Source organism: Hyperoodon ampullatus (genome assembly GCF_949752795.1).
Source record: "Hyperoodon ampullatus genome assembly, chromosome: 13".
NCBI lineage: Eukaryota > Metazoa > Chordata > Mammalia > Artiodactyla > Ziphiidae > Hyperoodon > Hyperoodon ampullatus.
The window spans coordinates 27,534,386-27,555,792 of record NC_136926.1 but is presented as its reverse complement, the minus strand read 5'-3'; the positions used below and the strand labels follow the sequence as shown (position 1 = coordinate 27,555,792).

The window sequence follows — 21,407 nt, the reverse complement described above, 5'->3', positions numbered from 1 at the left end:
CGTAGAGCTGCGGAGACTCTTGTCGGGGGGAGGGCGGTGAGCAGGGATTGTCAGGGGTCTTCTCCCCACCGTGTGCGCCGCCCGGAGCCTGGAATCCCGCGGCGGCCTCGCAGCGCGTTGGGTGCGGGGCGGCCCCGCCCTCCCGGTAGGGAGGGGGCGGCCCCACGCGCCCCGGGGGCGGGGCTCCGGGGGCGGTGCCTAGTCGGGCCCGCGCGGTCATTGGCTGGGCCGCCGGCCCACCCGGCCTTAGTTTCCCGCGGGCTCCGGGCGGCCTGGGGGCAGGGCCGGGCTCGGACTACGCAGGGCGGAGCCCCGGAGCGACGCGGCCGCCCCGCCCCGGCCCATAACCGGCGCCGCCGCCGCCGCCACGACCGAGCGCAGGAGCTCGGACCCGAGGCCGCCGCCGGGCCCCCCACCCCGCCCGCCATGCCCGCGCCCCGCGCTCTCGCGGCCGGCGCGCCCGCGCCTGGAAAGGCCGCACTCACGCACCCGGGGAAGGCGATCCTGGCAGGTGGGGCACGCGCACGCGGACCCCGACCCCCACCCGACCCCGCCGCGTTTCCGGGTGGGCCCGGGACACCGGCTTTGCCGCGCTTCCGGGCGGGCCCGGGCCCCTCCGCGTGTCCCCCCGGGCGCCCCGCTAGGACCGCGGGAGGGGCGTGGGCCCGGCTCCCGGGCAGCGGGCAAAGTCCGGGCGGGGGAGGGGGAGGGGCACGCCGGCAGGGAGGGGGAGGGGTCTCAGCGCGGTCCGGGTCTCGGTCCTTCCCCGCAGGCGGCCTGGCGGGTGGCATCGAAATCTGCATCACCTTCCCCACCGAGTATGTGAAGACGCAGCTACAGCTGGACGAGCGCTCGCACCCGCCGCGCTACCGGGGCATCGGTGAGTGGGGGCGGCCGGCGGGGTCGGGCAGGCCGGCGGGTGGGGTCGCTGACCGCCCCCTCCCCCAGGGGACTGCGTGCGGCAGACGGTCCGCAACCATGGCGTCCTGGGCCTGTACCGCGGCCTCAGCTCCCTCCTCTACGGCTCCATTCCGAAGGCGGCCGTCAGGTGAGGCGGGCTCGGGGCCCCGGGGCCGCGGGAGGGAGTCCCGGCCCCGCGGCGGCCCCTCTCATGCCTCTGCCTCCCACCCCAGGTTCGGGATGTTCGAGTTTCTCAGCAACCATATGCGGGACGCCCAGGGACGGCTGGACAGCACGCGCGGGCTGCTGTGCGGCCTGGGCGCTGGTGTGGCCGAGGCCGTGGTGGTCGTGTGCCCCATGGAGACCATCAAGGTGGGCAGGTCTCGGTAGGGGACAGGCGTGAGAGAGTGCTGGGGTGGCCAGGGTAGTGGTCTTGTGCCCGGTGGAGACCATCAAGGTGGGCAGGGGTCTGCCTGGGGAGCCTGGAGCAGGAGGCCCACTGGAAGAGCCTTCTGTGGACTGGACTCTATTCTGGAGGCAGTGGGAAGACAAGGTCTTAAAAAACTTATGAGCACGAACCATAAGGTAACACGTGTTTGCTGCCTAAGTTGTGGGAAAAACCAGCAGACATGACGGCGGAGGCTCCTCGGTAAGGCGGCCCTCTTGATCCTGGGGCCACGTGTCTCAGAGGCCAGGTGTGCCCTTGCCCTGACCCTTGGGAGCCAGCGCCTTTGCTTCCCTCTTTCTCAGGTGAAGTTCATCCATGACCAGACCTCCCCCAGCCCCAAATACAGAGGATTCTTCCACGGGGTCAGGGAGATCGTGCGGGAACAAGGTGAGCCACTCAGCCTTACCCTCAGGTGGGGTTAGGGACCTGGGTCCGGCTGGAAAGGGCTGGCACCTCCCCTTCCTGCCTTGGCGCTCCTTCGGGCCGGGGCCTGGAGGCGTCAGTGTGACCGCAGTGCCTGCCCGCCCCAGGGCTGAAGGGAACGTACCAGGGCCTCACGGCCACCGTGCTGAAGCAGGGATCCAACCAGGCCATTCGCTTCTTCGTCATGACCTCCTTGCGCAACTGGTACCGAGGTGCGTCTGTTCCCCAAGACCCTACCTCCAGGCCTGGAATCCAGCCCTTGTCCTCCGTCCCCTTCTGACCGCAGCCCTCACGCCCATCCAGGGGACAACCCCAACAAGCCCATGAACCCGCTCATCACTGGTGTGTTTGGAGCCATCGCGGGCGCAGCCAGTGTCTTCGGGAACACTCCTCTGGACGTGATCAAGACCCGGATGCAGGTGGGGGCGGGGGCCGGGGGCGGGGCCGGGAAGGGGTGGGACTGGCTGCTGAATCCCGCAGCTGCTGGTGTTCTGCAGGGCCTGGAGGCGCACAAGTACCGCAACACGTGGGACTGCGGCCTGCAGATCCTGAGGAACGAGGGGCCCAAGGCGTGAGTGGGGGAGGGGCAGTGCTGCCGTCTCCACCCCAGGCCCCCCGCCTTCCACCTGGGCCACACCCTACCTCCTGTCCACCCACCCCAGGCCCTCCCCTTGTCCTGTCTCCAGGGAGTCTGCTCTTTCTGCTCTTGCTCCTCCCTCCGATCTCTGGACCCACCCGCACTTTCCAGACACGCTGGCTTCATCTTCTCTTCACCCTCCCCCCTCAGGTTCTACAAGGGCACCGTCCCACGCCTGGGCCGGGTGTGCCTGGACGTGGCCATCGTGTTCGTCATCTACGACGAGGTGGTGAAGCTGCTCAACAAAGTGTGGAAGACGGACTGAGCCCCGGGGTCTGCGCATGGGCTGCCCCCAGCGCCCCCTTCTCACAATTCCAGTGCAGTCGTGCCAAAAGGCCCCCTTCCCCTTCCCCCGTACAGTCCATGGCCCAGGGCTGTCCCCTGTGGCCGTCAAGTCCATGTGTCCCCTGTAGTCTGTATGATACCACCATGGTGTCCATGTGTTCAGCTGAGACCGGGTGTTCCTCTGGCCTGTGAATCTGTGCCCACTTGTCCACGTGCTTACTCGTATGCCTGTGTTTCATGTTTCGTGTCCTGTGACCCTGTGCCCCACTTCCCGGGGTGCCTGTGTGGTCTGGGTCACGGCCCTGTAGCCATGGCCTGGTCCCAGCCCGGTGCCTTCCACCCTGGGCAGCAGGGGCATCACCCCGGCCTACCACAGCTGCCTCCGGGCCTCAGCCTGGCCTCAGTGCATTCCAGGGGCTGCGTACCCCCCGCTTCTCCCGCCACTGGCCTTAACCAGCCCTTGGGCCCTCCCTCCGCCCAGGAGAGGGTGGCACCTGCCACTCTCAGGACCACCCTTCCAAGGCAGAATAAACTGGATCCTGTTGCAGCCTCCTGTCCCTGTGTCAGCCCATCTGTGGGTGGGCAGTGGTGGCCACGCCTCTGCCAAGGGCAGGCCCACTCCTCACCCGAGGACACTGTTGGGGCCAGGCAGGCTGGTGGGCAAGCGAGCTGTGGCCACAGTGTTAGCCCCTTGGGAGGCCTGGCACCAGGCCAAGGAACATCTGGTCTCCATCCAGGCCTTGCCTGTGGCCTGCGGGCAAGATCCTGCAGGGTCACCTGGCAGGCAATATTGAGTGGGCAGAGGAGAGCTGCCCCACGTTGGTGGCTGCGCCTGGAGACAGTGCTCTCGGGCTCTTGTCTGTCCTGCAGCCTGTGGCCCAGCCCAGCTTACCTCCTCATGGTTTCCCTGTGATGGTCTGCTCGAGGGGCACTGCTTTGGGGTGACCAACTTTTGGTCCCCTGAGACTCTGAGCAGGAGGTCCTTTGGTTTTTTTTTTTGGCTGCGTTGGGTCTTCATTGCTGCGTGTGGGCTTTCTCCAGTTGCGGGGAGCGGGGCTACTCTTTGTTGCAGTGCACAGGCTTCTCATTGCAGTGGTTTCTCGTGGAGCACAGGCTGTAGGCGCGCAGGCTTCAGTAGTTGTGGCATGCGGGCTCAGTACTTGTGGCTCGTGGGCTCTAGAGCGCAGGCTCAGTAGTTGTGGCACACGGGCTTAGTTGCTCTGCGGCATGTGGGGTCTTCCCGGACCAGGGCTCGAACCCATGTCTCCTGCATTGGCAGGCGGATTCTTAACCACAGCGCCACCAGGGAAGTCCAGGAGGTCCTTTCTTAATCCTTCACTTAGTCTGGGAGGTAGCAGCCCTGGGGCAGGAAGGGGTGGGCACTTAGAGCCCTCACCCCACAGCACAACCTCAGGAAGGTGTCCCTCTTGCTGAAGACCCCCTATCCCGGGGCCCAGCTGGGAGCCCAGCCCAGCATGGGGGCCAAAGAACCCTGAACTGGAGGGCCCCTGTGGCCCAGATCGGGCTGGGAACCACCACCCACAAGCCAGGTGGAGGAGGTGTGAACAGGATGGGATAAGCCAGTGCCCCAGGCTGTGAGGGGGCGAAGGACCTTCCTGTCCAAGGGACTACACTGCAAAAGCCACACAAAGGGCTTAGCTCAGACTGGGAAATTACCTGCCCGCAGGAGACTCCCAGCAAGCAGGTCCCATTCCTGGAGCTGCTCCTTCTGGGAGAGAGTTCCCCACCCCAGCAACCTCACACAGCACCTGGTGTCTGGGGCAGATCTGGGGGCTGAGGGTGGGCTTGAGGGTGCAAGGGAATGTGGTTTTGAAGGGCCAGGCTGTGTGTGTGCCCTCAGTGCTCACAGGAGATGCAGGAGAAAGGGCCCAGCAGCAAAGCTTGCCTGTTCACAGGCTGAGGCAAGCTACCTAATCTTCATTTCCCAACCTGTGAAATGAGGTGACACAAGAACCCACTCCAGTGGACTATGAGGCTGGAATGATATCATGTCTGTAAGGCACTTAGAACAATGCTTTGCACAGAGTGAACCCTCATGGGAGACTGCTGGCAGTGCCCCAGGGTCCCAGGTAGTTCTAGAGCAGGCAGAGCCCAGGAGCTGGGCCCTGAGGGGACTTAAGTGTCCTGGAATTCTGACCTCTAGGAATGGCGTCTGCTCACTGGCTGCACCCTGAGTCCTGTCCCCATCACCTTTCACGAGGAGGAAGGGGACAGGCTACACTGAACTGAAAGAAGGGCATGGGGACCTGTACCCAGGAGGGGCAGGGACCCCTCTCTTGTGCCACACAGCACAAGGTGGACAGCAGGTAGCCCAGCCAGAAAAGTTGGTTGAGCTGGGCCTGTGTCCCCTGGGGCTGTGAGCCTGGAGAATCCACCAGCCCCACTGGACCACTGGTCCCCCACCCTGGCCCCGGCTGTTCACACATAGCTGGAGCAGCCTCAGTTCCTGGAACTGAGACCTGAGGGAGGGGTGGAGGGGAGGGGGAGGGGCAGGGTCTCTGAGCTGAGAGAAGACCAGCAAGGCTGGAGGGAAGTGAGCAGGTGGAGAGTGGCTAGAGAGGCAGGCAGATGCCTGGAGGGAGCCCAGCTGCATTTAACCAAGATCTTGAAGGCTGTAGGGAGGAGGCCGATGGCAGGGGAACTTGCCTTTGCAGCATTAGGGCAAAGGGGCAGAATGACGTGGGCAGATCTTTGAGCAGTCGGGAGGCGAAAGAATCAACTTCCAGTGTGATCCCCCACCAACCTGGACACACAGGCCAGGGCCAGGGAGAACACCAGGAAGTGACTGGGTCTGCATATCAGAGGAGAGATGTGAGCTGAGCATGGAGACTCCAGGTCACCATATGCTGCCCACAGCCAGAGCCTCTGTGCCCAGCTGGAAGCCACTCAGCTTCAGGCAGCCTTCACCATCTGGCATCATCTTGAGCCTGGGATCATCACAAAATGTGCCCTGGACAATGGCCTCAGACACAGGCCAAGGGAGCAAAAGGTGAGGTGGTGGCCACTCCTGGGACAGGGCTTGGCCAACCTCCAGCCCCATCACAGAGGCCCTCAGGCAGCTGCCCTCCAGGGCCCCCCGCCCCCACTTCCTTGAGGCCTCTCCTCACCCACTATTGCACAGGCGTCCTCTGGTTTTTCCATGTCCTTGTGTAGGTGATGAATGGCAATCAGAGCTTAGTACACACACACAAAGAGTCACTCCTGACAAATGGGTCTCTCTCCTTTTAGCCAACAAAGAGAAATCTGTTTTTCGGGTTGTGCCCTCAGCCTTCACAGCAAACACAGTCTGAGCTGAGGATGCCAGAGTATTTTCCTCACTGACATTCTACTTCCTACGTGTTCTCAGATTCCCTGGACCAGGATCCTTTGTATAAGGCACAGAATCAGGGGGGTCTGAGGATCTCCTGCCTCCTTAAGATCTGGCAACGGAGCCAAGGAGAGAGATGCAGGCACAGCGGAGAACTAGCCGAAAAGGACAATGGGAGGACCACAGAGAACACCTAGGATCGTGGACAAACGTAGCCTAGGCCAACAGAGTGGGTGACCCATGGAAAACATGGTGGCCCCTGGTGTGGCCTTGTAGCTCCCCTCTTCCCACGCCCATCTGGCGAATATCCCTAAGAGTAACCTCCCCTCTGCTTAGATTGGTCTAGGCCCTGACCCCTGACACTCCCCAACTGTTGTCACTTTTGTTTCCTCGGCCTGGCCAGCCACTCCCACTTATTCCTCCATTGGCTGGGCCTGGCCCGGTGGCCCCACTTGGCCACAGGGCTGTCATCTCCCAAGTGACCTCCAGAGACGGGCCATGCCAGCGCCCCTGCTCAGCAGCCGGCAGTGGCCTGCCGCCCAACCCCCCCCCCCCCCGCTGAAAAGCGGTCTAGGGCCCAAGCTCTCGGGCCAACAGACCTGTCTGCCCTTGGCGGCCCTCCAGGCTGACCGCACCCTGGAGCCCCGCCTCCAGCCCACTATCCTCGCGGCCCGGGGGAACACCCCCCGACCCAGGGCTGTGATCGGGGAGATAAAGAAACATCCGCGACCGGGGCCGGAGCGCGGGGAGAGGCTGTGCCCGCGTGCCGTCAGCTAAAGGCCGCAGACCTTCAGGGCGACTCAGTTCCCAGCCTCGGAAATCCGGAGACACTCAGGAAGCTTTCCGGACCCGCTCGTGAGGGAGGAACCAAACTCGCCGGGGCGGGAACCCGCGACGCCGGCAGGGAGCTCGGGGCCTGACCTCACAGAGAGAGCAGCCGAGGATGACGGGAGCGGCGCCGCTCACGCCCGGAATTCGTGCGGCGCGCGCTGATGGCGTCACTGCGCGCCGGCCGGCGCAGGCCCGCGCATGCGCTCGGCCCGCAATCTGAAGGCCCCTCCTGCTCTCTGCCGTCAGACCCAGGTCCTCGGAGCGGATCGCCTGTGCCCCGACCTCGTCTGCAGCCTCCAACAGTCAGCGCTTGGCCGGCGCAGCCACCATCGCCCACCCTCCCCAACGTCCAACTCCCACGCTGGACGCTGCCACGGGCGCTCCTGACGCGCCTGCCTGAGGCTCACCTCTGTGTCTTCCTCCCCGTGCAGCTTTTTGCTCCAAGTCCCCAGTCTCAGCCACGGGAAAGGAGATAGGGTCGCGGGATGGGACCAGGAGGTCCACCAGCCTCTCCACTGATGGCGCCGCCCAGTCCTGCCTGCCTGGCCATCTCCAGCCCAGCCACCTGTTTCCAGTCGTGGGCTCAAGTAAGGCACGGTGACCATGGCACATCCCCATGGAAGAGAAGGCCAGGGCAACCATATGGTGCAGGCACACCCCTCTAAGTCCCCCACTCCCGGAGCCTGTCATTACCAACCCAGGAGAAGAAGTGGGGCCTGGGGCATGTCCCTCCAGAAGGCAGCAGTAAACACAGGTGGCACCTCTGGTCAGTGGGCCTCCTGCCAGGACCTTTCCTACTCTCAGTCAGCCCCACTTCTCGGATGGGAAAACCCAGGCAGAGACAGAGGACCTCTCTGGGATCTATGGAGGCCCAGGTCTGCACAGTCCTCACCCTGTTCCACCTAATGAGGGAGCTGAAGATAAGCGGTTGGGGAGGCCGCAGGTGGCATCACGTCAGCCGGCTCAGGGGTCCACACCCTGGGATGGGATTCCAAGGGAGAGATGGAGGGTCTGCAAGCAGTGGCTCCTCCCTGGCCTCGAACAGCATCCCCTTGGTCTGCGACCTGCCTCCTGGCCTTGTGGGATGGGGAGGGGTGTGTGCCTTGCTTTGGAACCCGAGCTCAGTGGGGAGGCCGGCACCAAGTCCACAAGGGGTGAACGGAGCCAGACGTGGAGTGCGGAGGGGAACAGGATGGGGGAGGAGCCGACCAGGAGAAGGGAAGGGGTCCCTGAGGACAGGCAGGGGTTGTGCCCGGACCTCCCGCAGAGGCTGGCAGAGGTGGAGGCTGCAGCCAAGACCCAGGCTCCACTCACACCTGCTGGGCCAGGTGCACGCGTAACCCGTTGGTCTGATGGACCGAAGGGTTCATCCCTTCCTCTGGTTCTCGGGACCGGGCTTGGCCCAGTCACCGCTGGGGAAACCGAGACCAGCCCGTGGCCTGGACTGCAGAGGTACCGCGGTCGGTCCACCGAGGGGTCCCCTGCGCGCTCGTCCCGCTGACAATTGAGCGGCCAAAGCAGATTAACCCTCGTGCTAATCCCCGCTAATGGTTTCAGAATCCCCGGCGCCGAGTGGCTAAGCCGGCCTTTCTCCGCGGCGCGGCCGGCCCTCCCCGGCGGCCTCAGCCCGCGGCCGCGCGATGCTATCTCGGCCCCGCCGCGCTAATCCCCGCGCTCGCTTTCTTCCCGGGCCCGCTCGAGATCGGCCGATTGGCCCTTGATTACGGCTGCTATCGAGGGCCTCTTTGTGCTGTGGGCCCTAAATCCCCTAATTCCGTGATAAAGGAGGCATTAGCTGGCGTTTGCTGCTGAGAAAGGCACCGGCATGAAAGAAAGCAATCAGGGGAATCCTGATGGCCTCGCCTTTCCCGCCAGGGAGGGGGCAGGAAAGGGGGCCCGGGTGGGCGCTGCGGGGAGAGGGAGGGTGGGGGCAGCTTCCCACCTCCATCCCGAGTCCGCCTTCCCCAGCCCCGAGCTGCGCCCAGGACCCCTCCCCGCCCCCACCCTGGCTGCCGAGGAACCAAGCTCCCCGCCTCCCCTCTGGCCTCACCTCCGCACTTGCTGGGACCTAACCCCCAAACCGGCCCTGGACCTTGCTGGGCCTACCTTGCGCTCCGGCCTCTGACTGTCCAAAGCCCGTGGTTCCTCAGGACTTACCTGCAGATCCATTCCCTTGGCCCCTGACGCTCCTCTGGCCCCTCCTCACCCCCCGGAGCCCCTGCCCCCCATCTGCCCCTGTCTCTTGGCACTGACCAGCTTTGACCAGTCCTGGAAGCAGCTGGGTCTGTTCTTTAGTCCGGGAAACAGAAGGGAGGGCAGCCGGGAGCGACTGGGATTGTGGAGGGAGCGTGTGCAGGGGGAGGGGGCCTGAGACCCCTGGCGGCGGGCAGGTGGGGTGCACAGGGAAGGCCCCTCTGCAGAAGCCACGCTGAACCCCAGGATGGAGCTGAGAGCACCGGGCTGGCTGCGAGCTGGGCGCAGTGGTGGAGCTGACCCAGAGCCTGGGCAGCTGGGGGAAGGAGGCAGAGGCCAGCTGGGGCAGGTGGACAGAGGTGTCAGGGTCCAGGGGCTGGGGGAGCACGGAGATGAGGCGGCTGATCCTCTTATCCTGAGCGTTTGGAGCAGGGGAGTGCCGTGATTGGATCTGTATGCAGAGCGCACCTGAGCCACCACAGCAGGCTCACTTTGGGGAGGGTCTCAGGCCAGGAGAGTAGCCGGGAGTATGTAGAAAGGCCATTGTGGGGGCCCAGGTGGCCGGCATCTGCATTGGCACTGAGGGGGTGGCAGAACTGGTGAGATTTGGGGGTGGCAGTAGGGGATTGTCCAGCACTGCATGCACTTTGAGGCTTGGGCAGCTCTGAGGGCAGGTGGGTGTCATGGAGACACATGGGTGGGTGGGCCACTTACCTGGGTGGACAGGTGTGCATTTACCAAGGTGAACAGAAGTCTAGGTGTTGTTTACCTAGGTGGTGAGGTGGAAAGGCAGGCCGTTTACCAAGGAGGACCAGTGGGTGGGTGTGGACCAGCGGATGGTGTCGTGGACCCCTTCAGTGGTCAGCTCACCCATCCTGCTCCTCTGAGTGTTGGCGACCAATGGTGCACAGCTGCCTTCACCTTGGAATGTTGGATGGAGCCACCTACACAGCAGACAAGGGCTGACCGGCATAGGGACTAAAAGGCTGGTCCCTGCTTCCTCGAGACAGTTGAATACTGAAGCAGCCTGTGTCTGCCCCAGTGCTTCCCTGGGGGGGTTCCACGGACCCAGATGCCTTGTCGCTTAACACTCCACCCCTCACCCATGTCACCCTATTCATCAGTTTCCCAGGAAGCAGGACTCTCAGTGTGCAACTGGGATGGTTAGTCCCCCTATGCTTCTGTTGTGTCCCCCCAAAAAGAGATGTTGAAGTCCTAAGTGTTGGTACATGTGTTGACTCTCCTTCTAGTTTCTACCTGTTCATATACAGTGTTTTCAGTTTTTTAAAAAATATATTGTTCAGAGTTTATCATTGTTATCCATAGGAGGATTAGTCCAAAGCAAGTGATTCTACCATTAAGAGAAGTGTAACTCTGCTCACTCATTTAAAATATCTTTTGAGGCTTATCTAAATTACTAGATACCGTATTTTTGTTTTTTGGGTTTTTTTAGTTTTTGTTTGTTTGTTCTGACCATGCTGCGTGGCACGTGGGATCTTAGTTCCCCGACCAGGGATCGAACTGTGCTAGGCATAATAATGGTCCCCTCGAAGATGTCTACATCCTGAGCCCCAGAATCTGTGAATATGTTACCTTACATAGCAAAAGAGACTTTGCAATTGTGATTAAGTTTATCATCTTGCGATAAGGAGATTATTTCTGGTGGGTCCAATGTAATCATTAGGGTCCTTAAAAGTGGAAGAGGGGGGAGAAGAGGTCAGAATGATACAATGGTCAGAAAGACTTGACCCACTGTTGCCGTCTTTGAAGATGGAGGAACAGGCTATGAGCCTTGAGAAACTGGGAGAATCAAGGGGATGGGTTTTCCTTCATCTATGAAAAATATAACCTTTGCTGCATCTATGAAAGACCTACATCTATCATCATACTTAGTGCTTAAAGACTGAGTTGTTTCTCTCTAAGACTGGAAGCAAGGCAAAGATGTTTGATTTCTCAATTTTTATTCAACGATCTACTGGAGGTCTAGACATTTCAATAACACAAGAAAAAGAAATGAAAGCCTGGAAATTCCCTGGCGGTCCAGTGCTTAGGACTCAGCACTTTCACTGCCGGGGCCCAGGTTCAATCCCTGGTTGGGGAACTAAGATCCTGCAAGCCATGCTGTGCCAAAAGAAAGAAAGGAAGAAAGGAATGAAAGCCATAAAGATTGTAGATGGAGAAGTAACACTAGCAGATAATATGTTCATGTGATATCATCGTTTACATAGAAAGCCTTAAGGTATATACAAAATCAAATTGAGGTCTATAAATTAATACATGAAATCAGCAGGGTTGGATTGTATTTCCCCCAAAAAAATATGTTCTACAAAGGGCCAATAGGCACATGAAAAGATGCTCAACATAAATAGTCACTAGGGAAATGTAAGTCAAAACCACAAGCTACTGGGAAGTTCCCTAGTGGCCTAGTGGTTAGGATTCAGCGTTTTCACTGCGGAGGCCTGGGTTTGATCCCTGGTTGGGGAACCATCCCACGTGCTGCCAAAATACCAAAAGAAAACAAAAACATAAGCTACCACTTCACATCCATTAGAATGACTACACTTTTTTTTTTAAAAAAAAGGGAAAATAACAAATGGTGGTGAAATGTGGAGAGATTGGAATTCTTGTGCTTTGCTGGTGGGAATGTAAGATGGTACTGCTGCAATGGAAAACAGTTTGGCAGTTCTCAAAAGTAAAACATACAATTATCATGCGATCCAGCAATTCCATTCCTAAGTATCTACCCTAAATAAGTGAAAGCAGGGACTCGAGCAGATACTTGTACACCCATGTTCACAGCAGCACTATGCACAATAGTCAGAAGGTAGGAACAACCCAAATGTCCACTGATGGATGAGTGGATTTTAAAATGTGATGTATACATGCAGTGGTACTCAGCCATAACCCCTGGTTGTCAGGGGCTGAGGGTAGGAGGAAATGGGTACCTAGCATTTAATGGGTACAGGGTTTCTGTTTGGGATGATGGGAAAGTTCTTGAAATGATAATGATGATTTACAACATTGTGAATGTACACTTAAGCATGGTTAAGACGGTAAATTCTATGCTATGTATTTTTTATCACATTAAAAAGTAAAATAATAGAAGAGCGAAAGACTGAAATCACCAGACCCAAAGGAGTGTCACAATCCTTTGCTCAATTTCCAGCCAGTTCTCAGACCCAGACTTCATCTGCTGAAGTCTCCTCCCGTGAGGAAGGATCCGGCAACACTGTGGAGAGTGTTTGTAGGCTTGATGCCCCTAATCCTCTGCAAAGGTACGTATGTCCCTTTCCTCAGGTAATTTTATGCTGGAGAAGAGGAGAACCCAGGCCATCTCAGAGCCGTTGGATACAGGCTCCATGTTAACACTGGTCCCTGGGACCCAATGTGCCATCATGGCCTCTCCGTTGGATTGGGAATATAGAGAGGGCAGGTGATAAATGGAGTACTGACCCAACTCCATCTCACAGGGGACCCCGGGGGGCTCCTAACCTACCCACTGGCTATTCTCCAGTTTCTGAATGCATAATTGGAATAGACATATGTAACATTTGGCAGAACTTCCACAGTGGTTTCTGATCTTTAGAGTAAGACCTATTTTGTAAGTGAGAGCTGAACTGCCCCCTACCAAGATGAAAAAAATGCTTCCTCTTAGGAAGAATAGCAGAGTCGAATGTCATGGCTAAAGACTTAAAGAATGCAGGTGATGGTCTCTAACAAACCCATGATTTAGTTCATTAGTCTAGCTCCTGAAAAAACCAGATGGATTGTACAACACTTCTTTGTGATAAAACACTCAACAAACTTGAAATAGCAGGGAACTTCCTCCACCTGATAAAAGGCATCTATAAAAAAAATCCACAGCTAACATGATACATTATGATGAAGACTGAATCCTTTCCCTCTAAGAGCAGGAACAACATGAGAGTGCCCACTCTCACCACTGCTGTTCCGTGATTTATTGGAGGTTCTAGCCAGGGAACTTAGACAGGAAAATGAAGCAGAAGGCACCAATGTTGTAAAGGAAAAAGTAAAGATCTCTGTTCACAAATGACATTACCCTGTATATAGAAAACCTTTAGAATCCACAAAAAACTATTAGAATTAATAAACAAATCCAGCAGGTTGCAAGATACAAGATCAATGTACAAAATCAATTGTATTTCTATAGACTTGCAGTGAGCAATCTGAAAATGAAATTAAGAAAATCATTCCATTTATAATAGTATCAAAAAGAACAAAATACTGAAGAATAAATTAAAGAAGTAAAAAATGTATACTCTGAAAATTACAAACATTACTGAAAGAAGTTATAGATGATCTCAATAAATGGAAGACATCCTATGTTCATGGATTGGAAGAGTTAATGTTGTTAACATGGCAGGGCTCCCCAAATGGATCTACAGATGCAATGTAATCTCTATCAAAATTCCAGCTGGTCTCTTCGAATAAACTGATAAGCTGGTCCTAAAATTCACTTGAAAGCTTGTGGGAACCAGAATAGCCAAATCAATGTTGAAAAAAAGAACAAAGTTGAAGAGCTCACACTTCCCAATCTCAAAACTGACTGCAAAGCTACAGTAATCAAGACAGTAAGGATAAATGTATAGATCGATGGAGCAGAATTCAGAATCCAGGAGTAAGTCCTCACATTTATGGTCAATTGATTTGCAACTGGGGGGTGGGGAACAATTCAAGGAGGGAAAGAATAATCTTTTTCAACAGATGGGACTGGGACAACTGGATATCCAAATGCAAAAGAATGACATTGGATCCTCACCTAACATCATACACAAAAATTAACTCAAAATGGATCAATGTAAGAGCTAAAACTAGAAAACATAGTTTATAAAATTGTAAAACATCAGGGTTAATCTTCATGATCTTGGATTTGGCAATGTCTTCTTAGAAATGACACCAGAAGTATAAGCAACCAAAGAAAACAACTCAACTTATTCAAAATCTTAAAATCTTATGCTTCAAAAGACACCATCAAGAAAGGGAGAAACCACCTACAGAATCGGAGAAAATATTTGTACATTATATATCTGATAAAGAGAGGGGGATGGCGCCAGGTTACAGCCTTGGGACCATGGCAGCCGCAGCCTGTCCCACTAGCTTTCCTCTCCCACTTACATCCAGAAAATATGCCCAACCAGAATCCTGGGGAAGTTGACTTCAGTGCACTTAACGTGAGAGTGGGTGGGCTGAGGGTGGCAGGGCTGCAGGAAGTGCCCTAGCGGTGTGAGCTGGTGACTTGCAGCTGCCCCTTCCCTGGAGCATCACTGGTGGGAGCTGCCTTGGCCAAGAAGGCTGTGCACCCCGACCTCACTCAAGGGGGCCCCAGACCCCCTGGGCTAGAGTGGAACCAGCCTCCCCTCAGCACCCACCCCCACTCCCTCGGGTGCTCCCCCACCACAAACACTGATTACATCGCCATCACTCCAATGTTGCCTTTTTCAAAGTGTCCAGTACATGCAGTCATACAGTATGTAGCCTTTTGAAAGTTGTTCTTTACTAAATACGATGTGTGTGAGGTCCATCCGTGTTGTTGCACGTGTCGCTGTCACTCTGGGCTCCTCCCTGGTGTGCGTGGACCCCAGACCCCGGTGTGTTCATCCATTCACCAGCTGATGAGCGTCTGAGTTGTTTCCAAGCTTTGTCGATAATGACTAGAGCTGCTCTAAACATTCATGGGCAGCGTCCTGTGTGAGCACAAGTTTTCATTTCTCCAGGGTGAATCCCAGGGATGGAATTGCTGATACATGCGGTAGGTGTAAATCTAACTCTGGCTGCTTTGTTTTGAACATCTCTTTCTCCTTCCTCTGTAGGGAGCTAGAGGAAGCCAGGCAGCTCCTTCAACACCCGCACTGGGCATCTCCATAGCTACATCATCTGCCTCACCAGGTACATTTCCTATTTCCTGTTCTATGACAGGTGACAATGTTGCTAAACTTCTTGCCACTCCACAACAAGGGTCTCCTTCCCTCCATCTTCCAGTACATTCTCCTCACCTTCCCTAAGACCCACCGTCAGTCTCAGCAGGGTCCTTCCCACTCCCCCTGCCCCCGGCTGCCTGGTCACAAAGCCAGTGCCCATGGTTTAGGGTTTGTATCTGCAGCATTGCATTCCAGTACCAGGACCCGTCTGGTTACCTAGAGCCCATGATAGCCACCTCACACTCAGTGCTGAGGACACCACAGTCACCTCCTACTGTTGCCTTTCACCGTTCTCACTTTCCCTCTCCTGCGATTGCAGTAGATGGTGGCCGGGACAGAAGCCACCGGAAGGCTGACTCACCCCTTGGCGGTGCTCCATACTGGCTGTTGGCTGGTACTTCAGCTGGAGCTGCTGGCGGGAACTGCTCTGCCTGTCCTCTCCTTGTGGCTGCAGGCGCCTCCTCTCAGCGTGGTGGCTGAGCTCGGAGAACAAGCATCCCAAGATGAGAGAGAGAAGCTCTGTCACCCAGCTGTAGGACCTGGCCTCAGAAATCACAGTGTCACTGCTGCTGCCTCCTAGTGGTTAGAAGCGAGTCACTAAGCCAGCCCACGTTCAAGGAGAGGGGATTAGATTTCACCTCCTGGAGGGAGGAGTGTCAAAGTATTTGCTGACATCTTTGAAATGCATCATGGTGGGCCGCTTATCAAGGTGGGCCGCTTATCAAGGTGGACTGGTGGAGACATAGGGTGTATGCAGAGGTGGACAGGTGGAGAGATGGTGCATCTACCAAGGTGGATAGGTGGGTAGGCGACCCATTTATCAAGGTGGGGAATACCAAGCAAGGGATGGATTTTGAGATCTTGAGTCTGCCCCAGGCATGGTGACTGGGAGATGTTCATTGGTGGCTGAAATGGGACATGGAGCAGGTACTTAGGGAGATGAGAGCCTGGAGCAGAGGGAGAAGTCAGGCTGGAGGTATCAACTGGGGAGTCCTTGGCACAGAGGTGGTGTCTGAAGCTTCAGAAATGGGGAGGGATAAAGGAACAACCAGGGCCCAGCCTTTATGACCACTGACCCTGTAGCCCCCATCCTTGAGGAACTGACTTCGATGGGTAGTTGACCCCCAGGTTCCTCTCTGATCTAATGGTGAGCACATGGTTCTGCGAGGGAAGTTGGCTGGGCGAGGTTTCCAGGGTCACCCAAAGGGACACGGGGGAAGAGATGGGAGCTCTGGGGCAGTGGCAGCCATCTTGTGACCATGAGGTGGCCCACTCACAGATGTGGTGGCTCCCTCACAGAGCTTCCAGATTAACAGATCCTGGGCAGCTGGTGTCAGGACTCTTATGACAGTTGAGTCAGCAGGTTCTGTCAGTTGAAGTCCAGAGTCCTCACTGACACCAGAGTGGAGTCAGCAAGGGAGCTTGAAGGGTGTGTGAGGTGGGAGGAGAAGCATGAGACCGTGTGTTGCCCCCCTAATGGTACCTGCCATTCATGGAGGCCCCTGCCCAGCGGGGTTCTAACCTCGCACACAGTAACTGGTTGAGCCCTCCAAGCACCTGAGAGTTAGGTCGCTATTATTATGCCAGTTTATAGATTGGGAAACTGAGGCACGGCAGGGGGGTGGTGGTGGTGAAGGAACCTATCCCACAGCCAGGAAGTGACAGCTGGGGCAGAAGCCAGGCCGTCTGCTGCTCTGTCCTGTGAGCCACACAGTAACTTTTCAGAGGTCCAGAGAAGGCCTTCAGCAGAAGTCCTGGCCAGCTATCTGACACTGCTTAGATGAGGATGAAATGGTCTTCCTGGAACTTGGCAAAGTGCAGGCCACCGACAGAGTTGGGCAGAATGACCCGGAGGGATGGTGTGGACGGAGCTGAGGAGTGGGGGTGTGGGCACAGGAGGAGTCAGCTCCTGAGAAGAATGGCTGTGATGAGGGTGGGGAGGGGGTGGTAATGGTTTGGGGTGGATTCTGGGAAGTACCGGAAAGCAGATGATAAGTTTCCCCAGAGCACATAAGTGGGGCCTCCGATGGGGCCCAGGAGAAAAGGCAAAGAATTGGGGGCTCAGGGCAGTGGGGCTGCGGGTTTAGTGATGAGCAGAGATAGCTTCCCACCCGCACCCCCGTTTCCTCCACGAGGTTGAGACCCGGGCTCCTAAGTATGTGTGTGGAGGGGGCGGGGGAATTTGGGCCGAAGTGCGGTGGGACCGCGGGGTTGCCGAGGGTATTGGGCCCCATTTGAGGTTGGGGCTCAGGAGTTTGGGGGCCAGGAGACTGTGCAGTTTGGGGGGGGGGGCTGTTCTCCAGACTTGCTCCTCCACCTGGTAGGTCCCCGAAGGGGACAAGGAACCAGCCCTGGCCGCGGTGGCTACAGGACCAGGGCACCCAGGAGTTGGGCCAGGAGGCGGCCCCGCGCCCAGGGGCTGCCGTGGTCCAGGCGTCCTCGGGCCCTTGCCCACGCCGCAGGGTTGGACCGGGTGCCGGCGGGCAGTGGAGGCGGCCCTGCGCGCCTCTGCCAGCCCTGCGAGTCGGGGGCATGGACTAGCGGCGCAGGGCTTCCTGCGACCGCTCCCGCCCGCCTCCGCCGCCGCCGGGGATTAGCACGCTCCTGGCCGCGCGGCGGGATTAACCCGCGTGGACGCGGCGCCCGGCTCGGGGATTACGGCGCGCCCCCCCGACGGATATATTCCCGCGGCGGCGGCGGCGGCGGGCGTGAGGAATGGCGGCGGCGCGGGTCGCGGCGGGCCGCAGGGGTCCCGGGCGGCCCTGCCCCTTCTCCATCGAGCACATCCTCTCCGGCCTGCCCGAGAGCAGCCCCCCGGCCCGGGTCGCCCGCCCGCCGCCGGCCGCCGGCCGCCAGAGCCCCGCGGAGCCGCAGGAGCCTGGGGCGCCCGAGGCCGTGCCCTGCGCCTGCTGCTGCTGCTGCGGCCCCCGCGCGGCGCCCCGCGGGTCCCCGGAGCCGGCCGCCGGCCTGGGTGAGTGGGCGCGGGGCGCGGGAGCTGAGGGACTCGGGGCGGCGTGGCGGGGAGCGGAGCCCGGCCCCCGGCCCGCGCCTCACCGCGCCCTCGTCCCGCAGGCACGCGGCTGCCGTGGCCGCTGAGGCTGGGGCCCGCGGCGCCCTTGCCCTTGGCCGCACCCACCGAGGGCTCCGGGGAGCCGCCCGGCGAGGGCGGCCCTGGCCCACAGCGGCGCACGCGGCGCCACCGCACCATATTCAGCGAGGAGCAGCTGCAGGCGCTGGAAGCGCTTTTCGTGCAAAACCAGTACCCCGACGTGGGCACGCGCGAGCGCCTGGCCGGCCGCATTCGCTTGCGCGAAGAGCGCGTGGAGGTGGGTGCCTGCAGCCTTGAAAGAGCCGGCCCCGCGTGGTGGGCGGAGGCGCACAGGCCCCGGGAAAGCAGGGGAGCCGGGTGGGTCCCTGGAAGCGGCGCCTGGGGATGGCGCGGGAGGAAGGGCGCGGGCTGGAGCAGAGGTCGGGCTCGTTTTCTTTTCCTTAGTTTTAATCCCCCACCCCGGCCCAAGACAAATGAGGCGCGCGTTTCTGTTCCGGAATTTGGGGAACTCGGAAGAGCGCGAAGCTGTTGAAGGGGTGTCCCGGGCGCCGTCGGACGAAGGCGTGGGTGGGAAGGGGCGGGCGGGGAGAACGCTCCGGGTGGGAAAGGGGTCCCGGTCCCGCGGCCCGAGCCCCGGTCCCCATCGGCAGCGGATGAGGGACGGTGGCGCAGCCGCTGCGCGGGGCTGGCCCCGCAGCCCGCGTCCGTCCCGAAGCCCCGGCCGGTCCACTTGGGAAACGCGCGGGACGCGGGTCCGGGGCTGGACCTGCTTGAGCGCCCCTCCTCCTCCTCAGGTCTGGTTCAAGAACCGCCGTGCCAAGTGGCGACACCAGAAGCGCACATCGGCGTCCGCGAGGCTCCTGCCGGGAGCCAAGAAGCCCCCGAAGGAGAGCTGCTGACGGCTGCACAGTTACTCCTGGGCTCGGTGGCACCCTCTGAGGCCGGCTCAGGGAGAGGACAGACCTACCCTAATAGGAGTTGGTAGAGGACGCCAGCCTCTAACCTGGTGTCTGCCCAGTTGCCTGCGCCCTGGAGCTCAACGCGGGAGCCCCTCTGCGTGTGTCCCCGCCCCACCCGCCTCGCGGAAGGAGAGCGCACTGATGCTCCAAGCGCAAGCGGGCAGGAGGGCCGGGGAGATTCGGGGGTGGGGTGCGGGGCACAGAGCAGATCAATTTCCTCAACCCCCCACTACACCCCAGGAGGCACCAAGCCACCCCAGGACAGGAGCCACCCCTTGTCAACAGTGGCACCCAGCGTCCTCCTCCCCGCCCACTTCCTGCTGGCCTCAGTTATCTCCTCAGCAGGGACGCAGCTCCCTTGACTGGCCTAGACCCCTCCAGAGGCTGGGCGGGTGGGGTCTCTGCGTCCCGGGGCTGGTGCCAGGGGCCTGGACGTCCTGACCCGCGGAATAAGAAGGCTGAGTGAGGTAATCTCCAGAAGCCCCGTTCCCGCTGTTCAATCTTGTGAGTCTTGTGTGGATACTGAGAAATAAACAAGCCACTACAAGCTCTGAGAAAGCAGTCTAGACTCAAAGTCCTCCGTGGCTCCACTCCACACCCAGCCGGGACCTGCCCCTCCTCTCCTTCCCAGGGAGTAGGGGGCAGGCTTGTCACAGCCCAGTGAGTCCTCTGTCCCTGTGCCAGGGTGGGCCCAGCAGAGCAGACTGCCCCACAGATCGTGGCCCGGCACCCTGCACTGGCCTCTAGAAGCTGCTTCTTGGGTGGGGATCCTTGGTTTCCTAGCTCTGGGGTTTCCATGCAGGAGTGTCTGCCTCCCTCACAGAAGCCAATCTCTGCCACCCTGTGGGGCGGGACCAGGTTCAATTAGGAGAATCCCCCCTCCACTGCCTTGGAAAATGCTGTCCCCTCCATCATCCTGGCCCCAGCAAGGACAGCGTGAAAACAAGGCCTCAGTTCCCCAAGCTGGCCTGTATGGTGGGCGCGAGGCACCTAACACCCCCCTCACCTGGCGTGGGGACTTTGTTCTGCCTCCTCACAGGTTCTGGAGGGATGCAAGTGGGTATCTGGCAGGAGACACAGTCCCTCCACAAAAGGTGCAGAAGCCAGGGCAGCTCCTGGGCAGAACTCTCTGAGGCAGGTCAGGTCAGAGAACACAGAGCAAGAGGGGTCCCTGGGCAGGACAGCAGCTCTCGCTCACCCTCCAGGATGCACACTTCCTGCTGTCACAGAGCCCGTTTTCCTGAATCCTAACCGTATCCCTGGAGATGGCACAGCCTGCCTGTGGAGCTTCCCCACAGCTGGGACACCCTCATCCCCCTGGTCCCAGAAAGCTCGCCCTCTTTGGCTGAGTGGCTTTATGTCATGGTGTGGGGCACCCATGATCAGTGCTCTGCTTTCAAGGGACCAGTAGTTATGCTGCCCTCCTGGCTTTTCCCTCCTCTCCAGCTATCTTGGGCAGGCTCGCCCCGCAGCTGCCTGTAACACAGGTGTCCTTGGGCCGAGCCCAGACTCTCCCCTCTCATATCCATTCTCACCCTGGTTTATCTCATCCACCCTCAGGCTTGAGTCCCATCTCCGTCTCACATTTACATCCCAGCCCAGGGTTCTCCCCTGTGCTAGGCAGTTATGTCCAGCTGTCCCTTTGATGACTCCACCTGGAAGCCCAGTGTTCCTCTAGGTCGCTTTGTCCATGGCAGGCTGTTTCCCTGTGCATCCTCAATGCGTGAGCCACAGAGCTAGGGGCAGGCGCCCTGACCCCTCTTCTCCCTCACCCACCAAACCCAGGCCAATGACAAGTCGATTTTACCTCCCCAAACAATCCCAGAATCTGCCTTCTCCCCAGCTTCGACTGCACCAGCCTGATGAAAATCGCTGTCATCTCTCACCTTGACCGTTGCAGCTGCCTCCAACTGGTCCACCTGTACCTACTCTGGTTCGTCTGTGATTCATTCTCCATAAAAGTCAGGGTGCAACTCTGAACATGCCTCTCCCCTGCCTACAGCACTCCCAGGGCTCCCACTACTCCCAGAACAAAGAAAAAACTCGCTGTGACCCATGACCCACGAGCCCCGTGCAGCCTGGCCCTGCCCCTCTGGCGTCAGCTCCCACCCCACTGCTCCTTGCACTTTGTGTATCCAAAGGTCTCCTCCCACTGGAACTTTGCACATGCTCTCCCCCTCCACCTGTTCAATGCCTGTTCATCCTTTGGATCTGCAACCACTTCCTTCCTGGGGAACTTCACCTGACTGCCCCCTAGGTAGGCTGTCCCCTAGGTAGGCTACAACCTAGGTAGGAGGTCCCCTGGGTAGGATGCTCCCTAGGTAAGATGCCCCCTGGGTAGGATGGCCCCTAGGTAGGATTCTTTTTTTTTGCACCTGCCCGCTGCAGGGTTATGCTTGTTTGTGGGATGATCTG

At 58.7% G+C, this 21,407-nt stretch overlaps 2 protein-coding genes across 2 annotated transcripts; both read left to right on the top strand.

Annotated features, from left to right (window-relative positions):
* Positions 1-426: 426 nt before the first annotated feature.
* Positions 427-2,812, top strand: SLC25A1 (solute carrier family 25 member 1; the record flags this gene model as incomplete). The annotated part of the gene is made up of 9 exons (XM_079717366.1): positions 427-511; positions 773-880; positions 949-1,048; positions 1,134-1,272; positions 1,651-1,735; positions 1,879-1,983; positions 2,075-2,190; positions 2,269-2,342; positions 2,559-2,812. The coding sequence occupies 9 exons, from the start codon at positions 427-429 to the stop codon at positions 2,671-2,673; spliced, it is 927 nt and encodes a 308-aa protein (XP_079573492.1). The 3' UTR covers positions 2,674-2,812.
* Positions 2,813-17,699: 14,887 nt separating this feature from the next.
* GSC2 (goosecoid homeobox 2) lies at positions 17,700-18,932 on the top strand (the record flags this gene model as incomplete). The annotated part of the gene is made up of 3 exons (XM_079717647.1): positions 17,700-17,955; positions 18,057-18,310; positions 18,828-18,932. The coding sequence occupies 3 exons, from the start codon at positions 17,700-17,702 to the stop codon at positions 18,930-18,932; spliced, it is 615 nt and encodes a 204-aa protein (XP_079573773.1).
* Between the last annotated feature and the right edge of the window lie 2,475 nt (positions 18,933-21,407).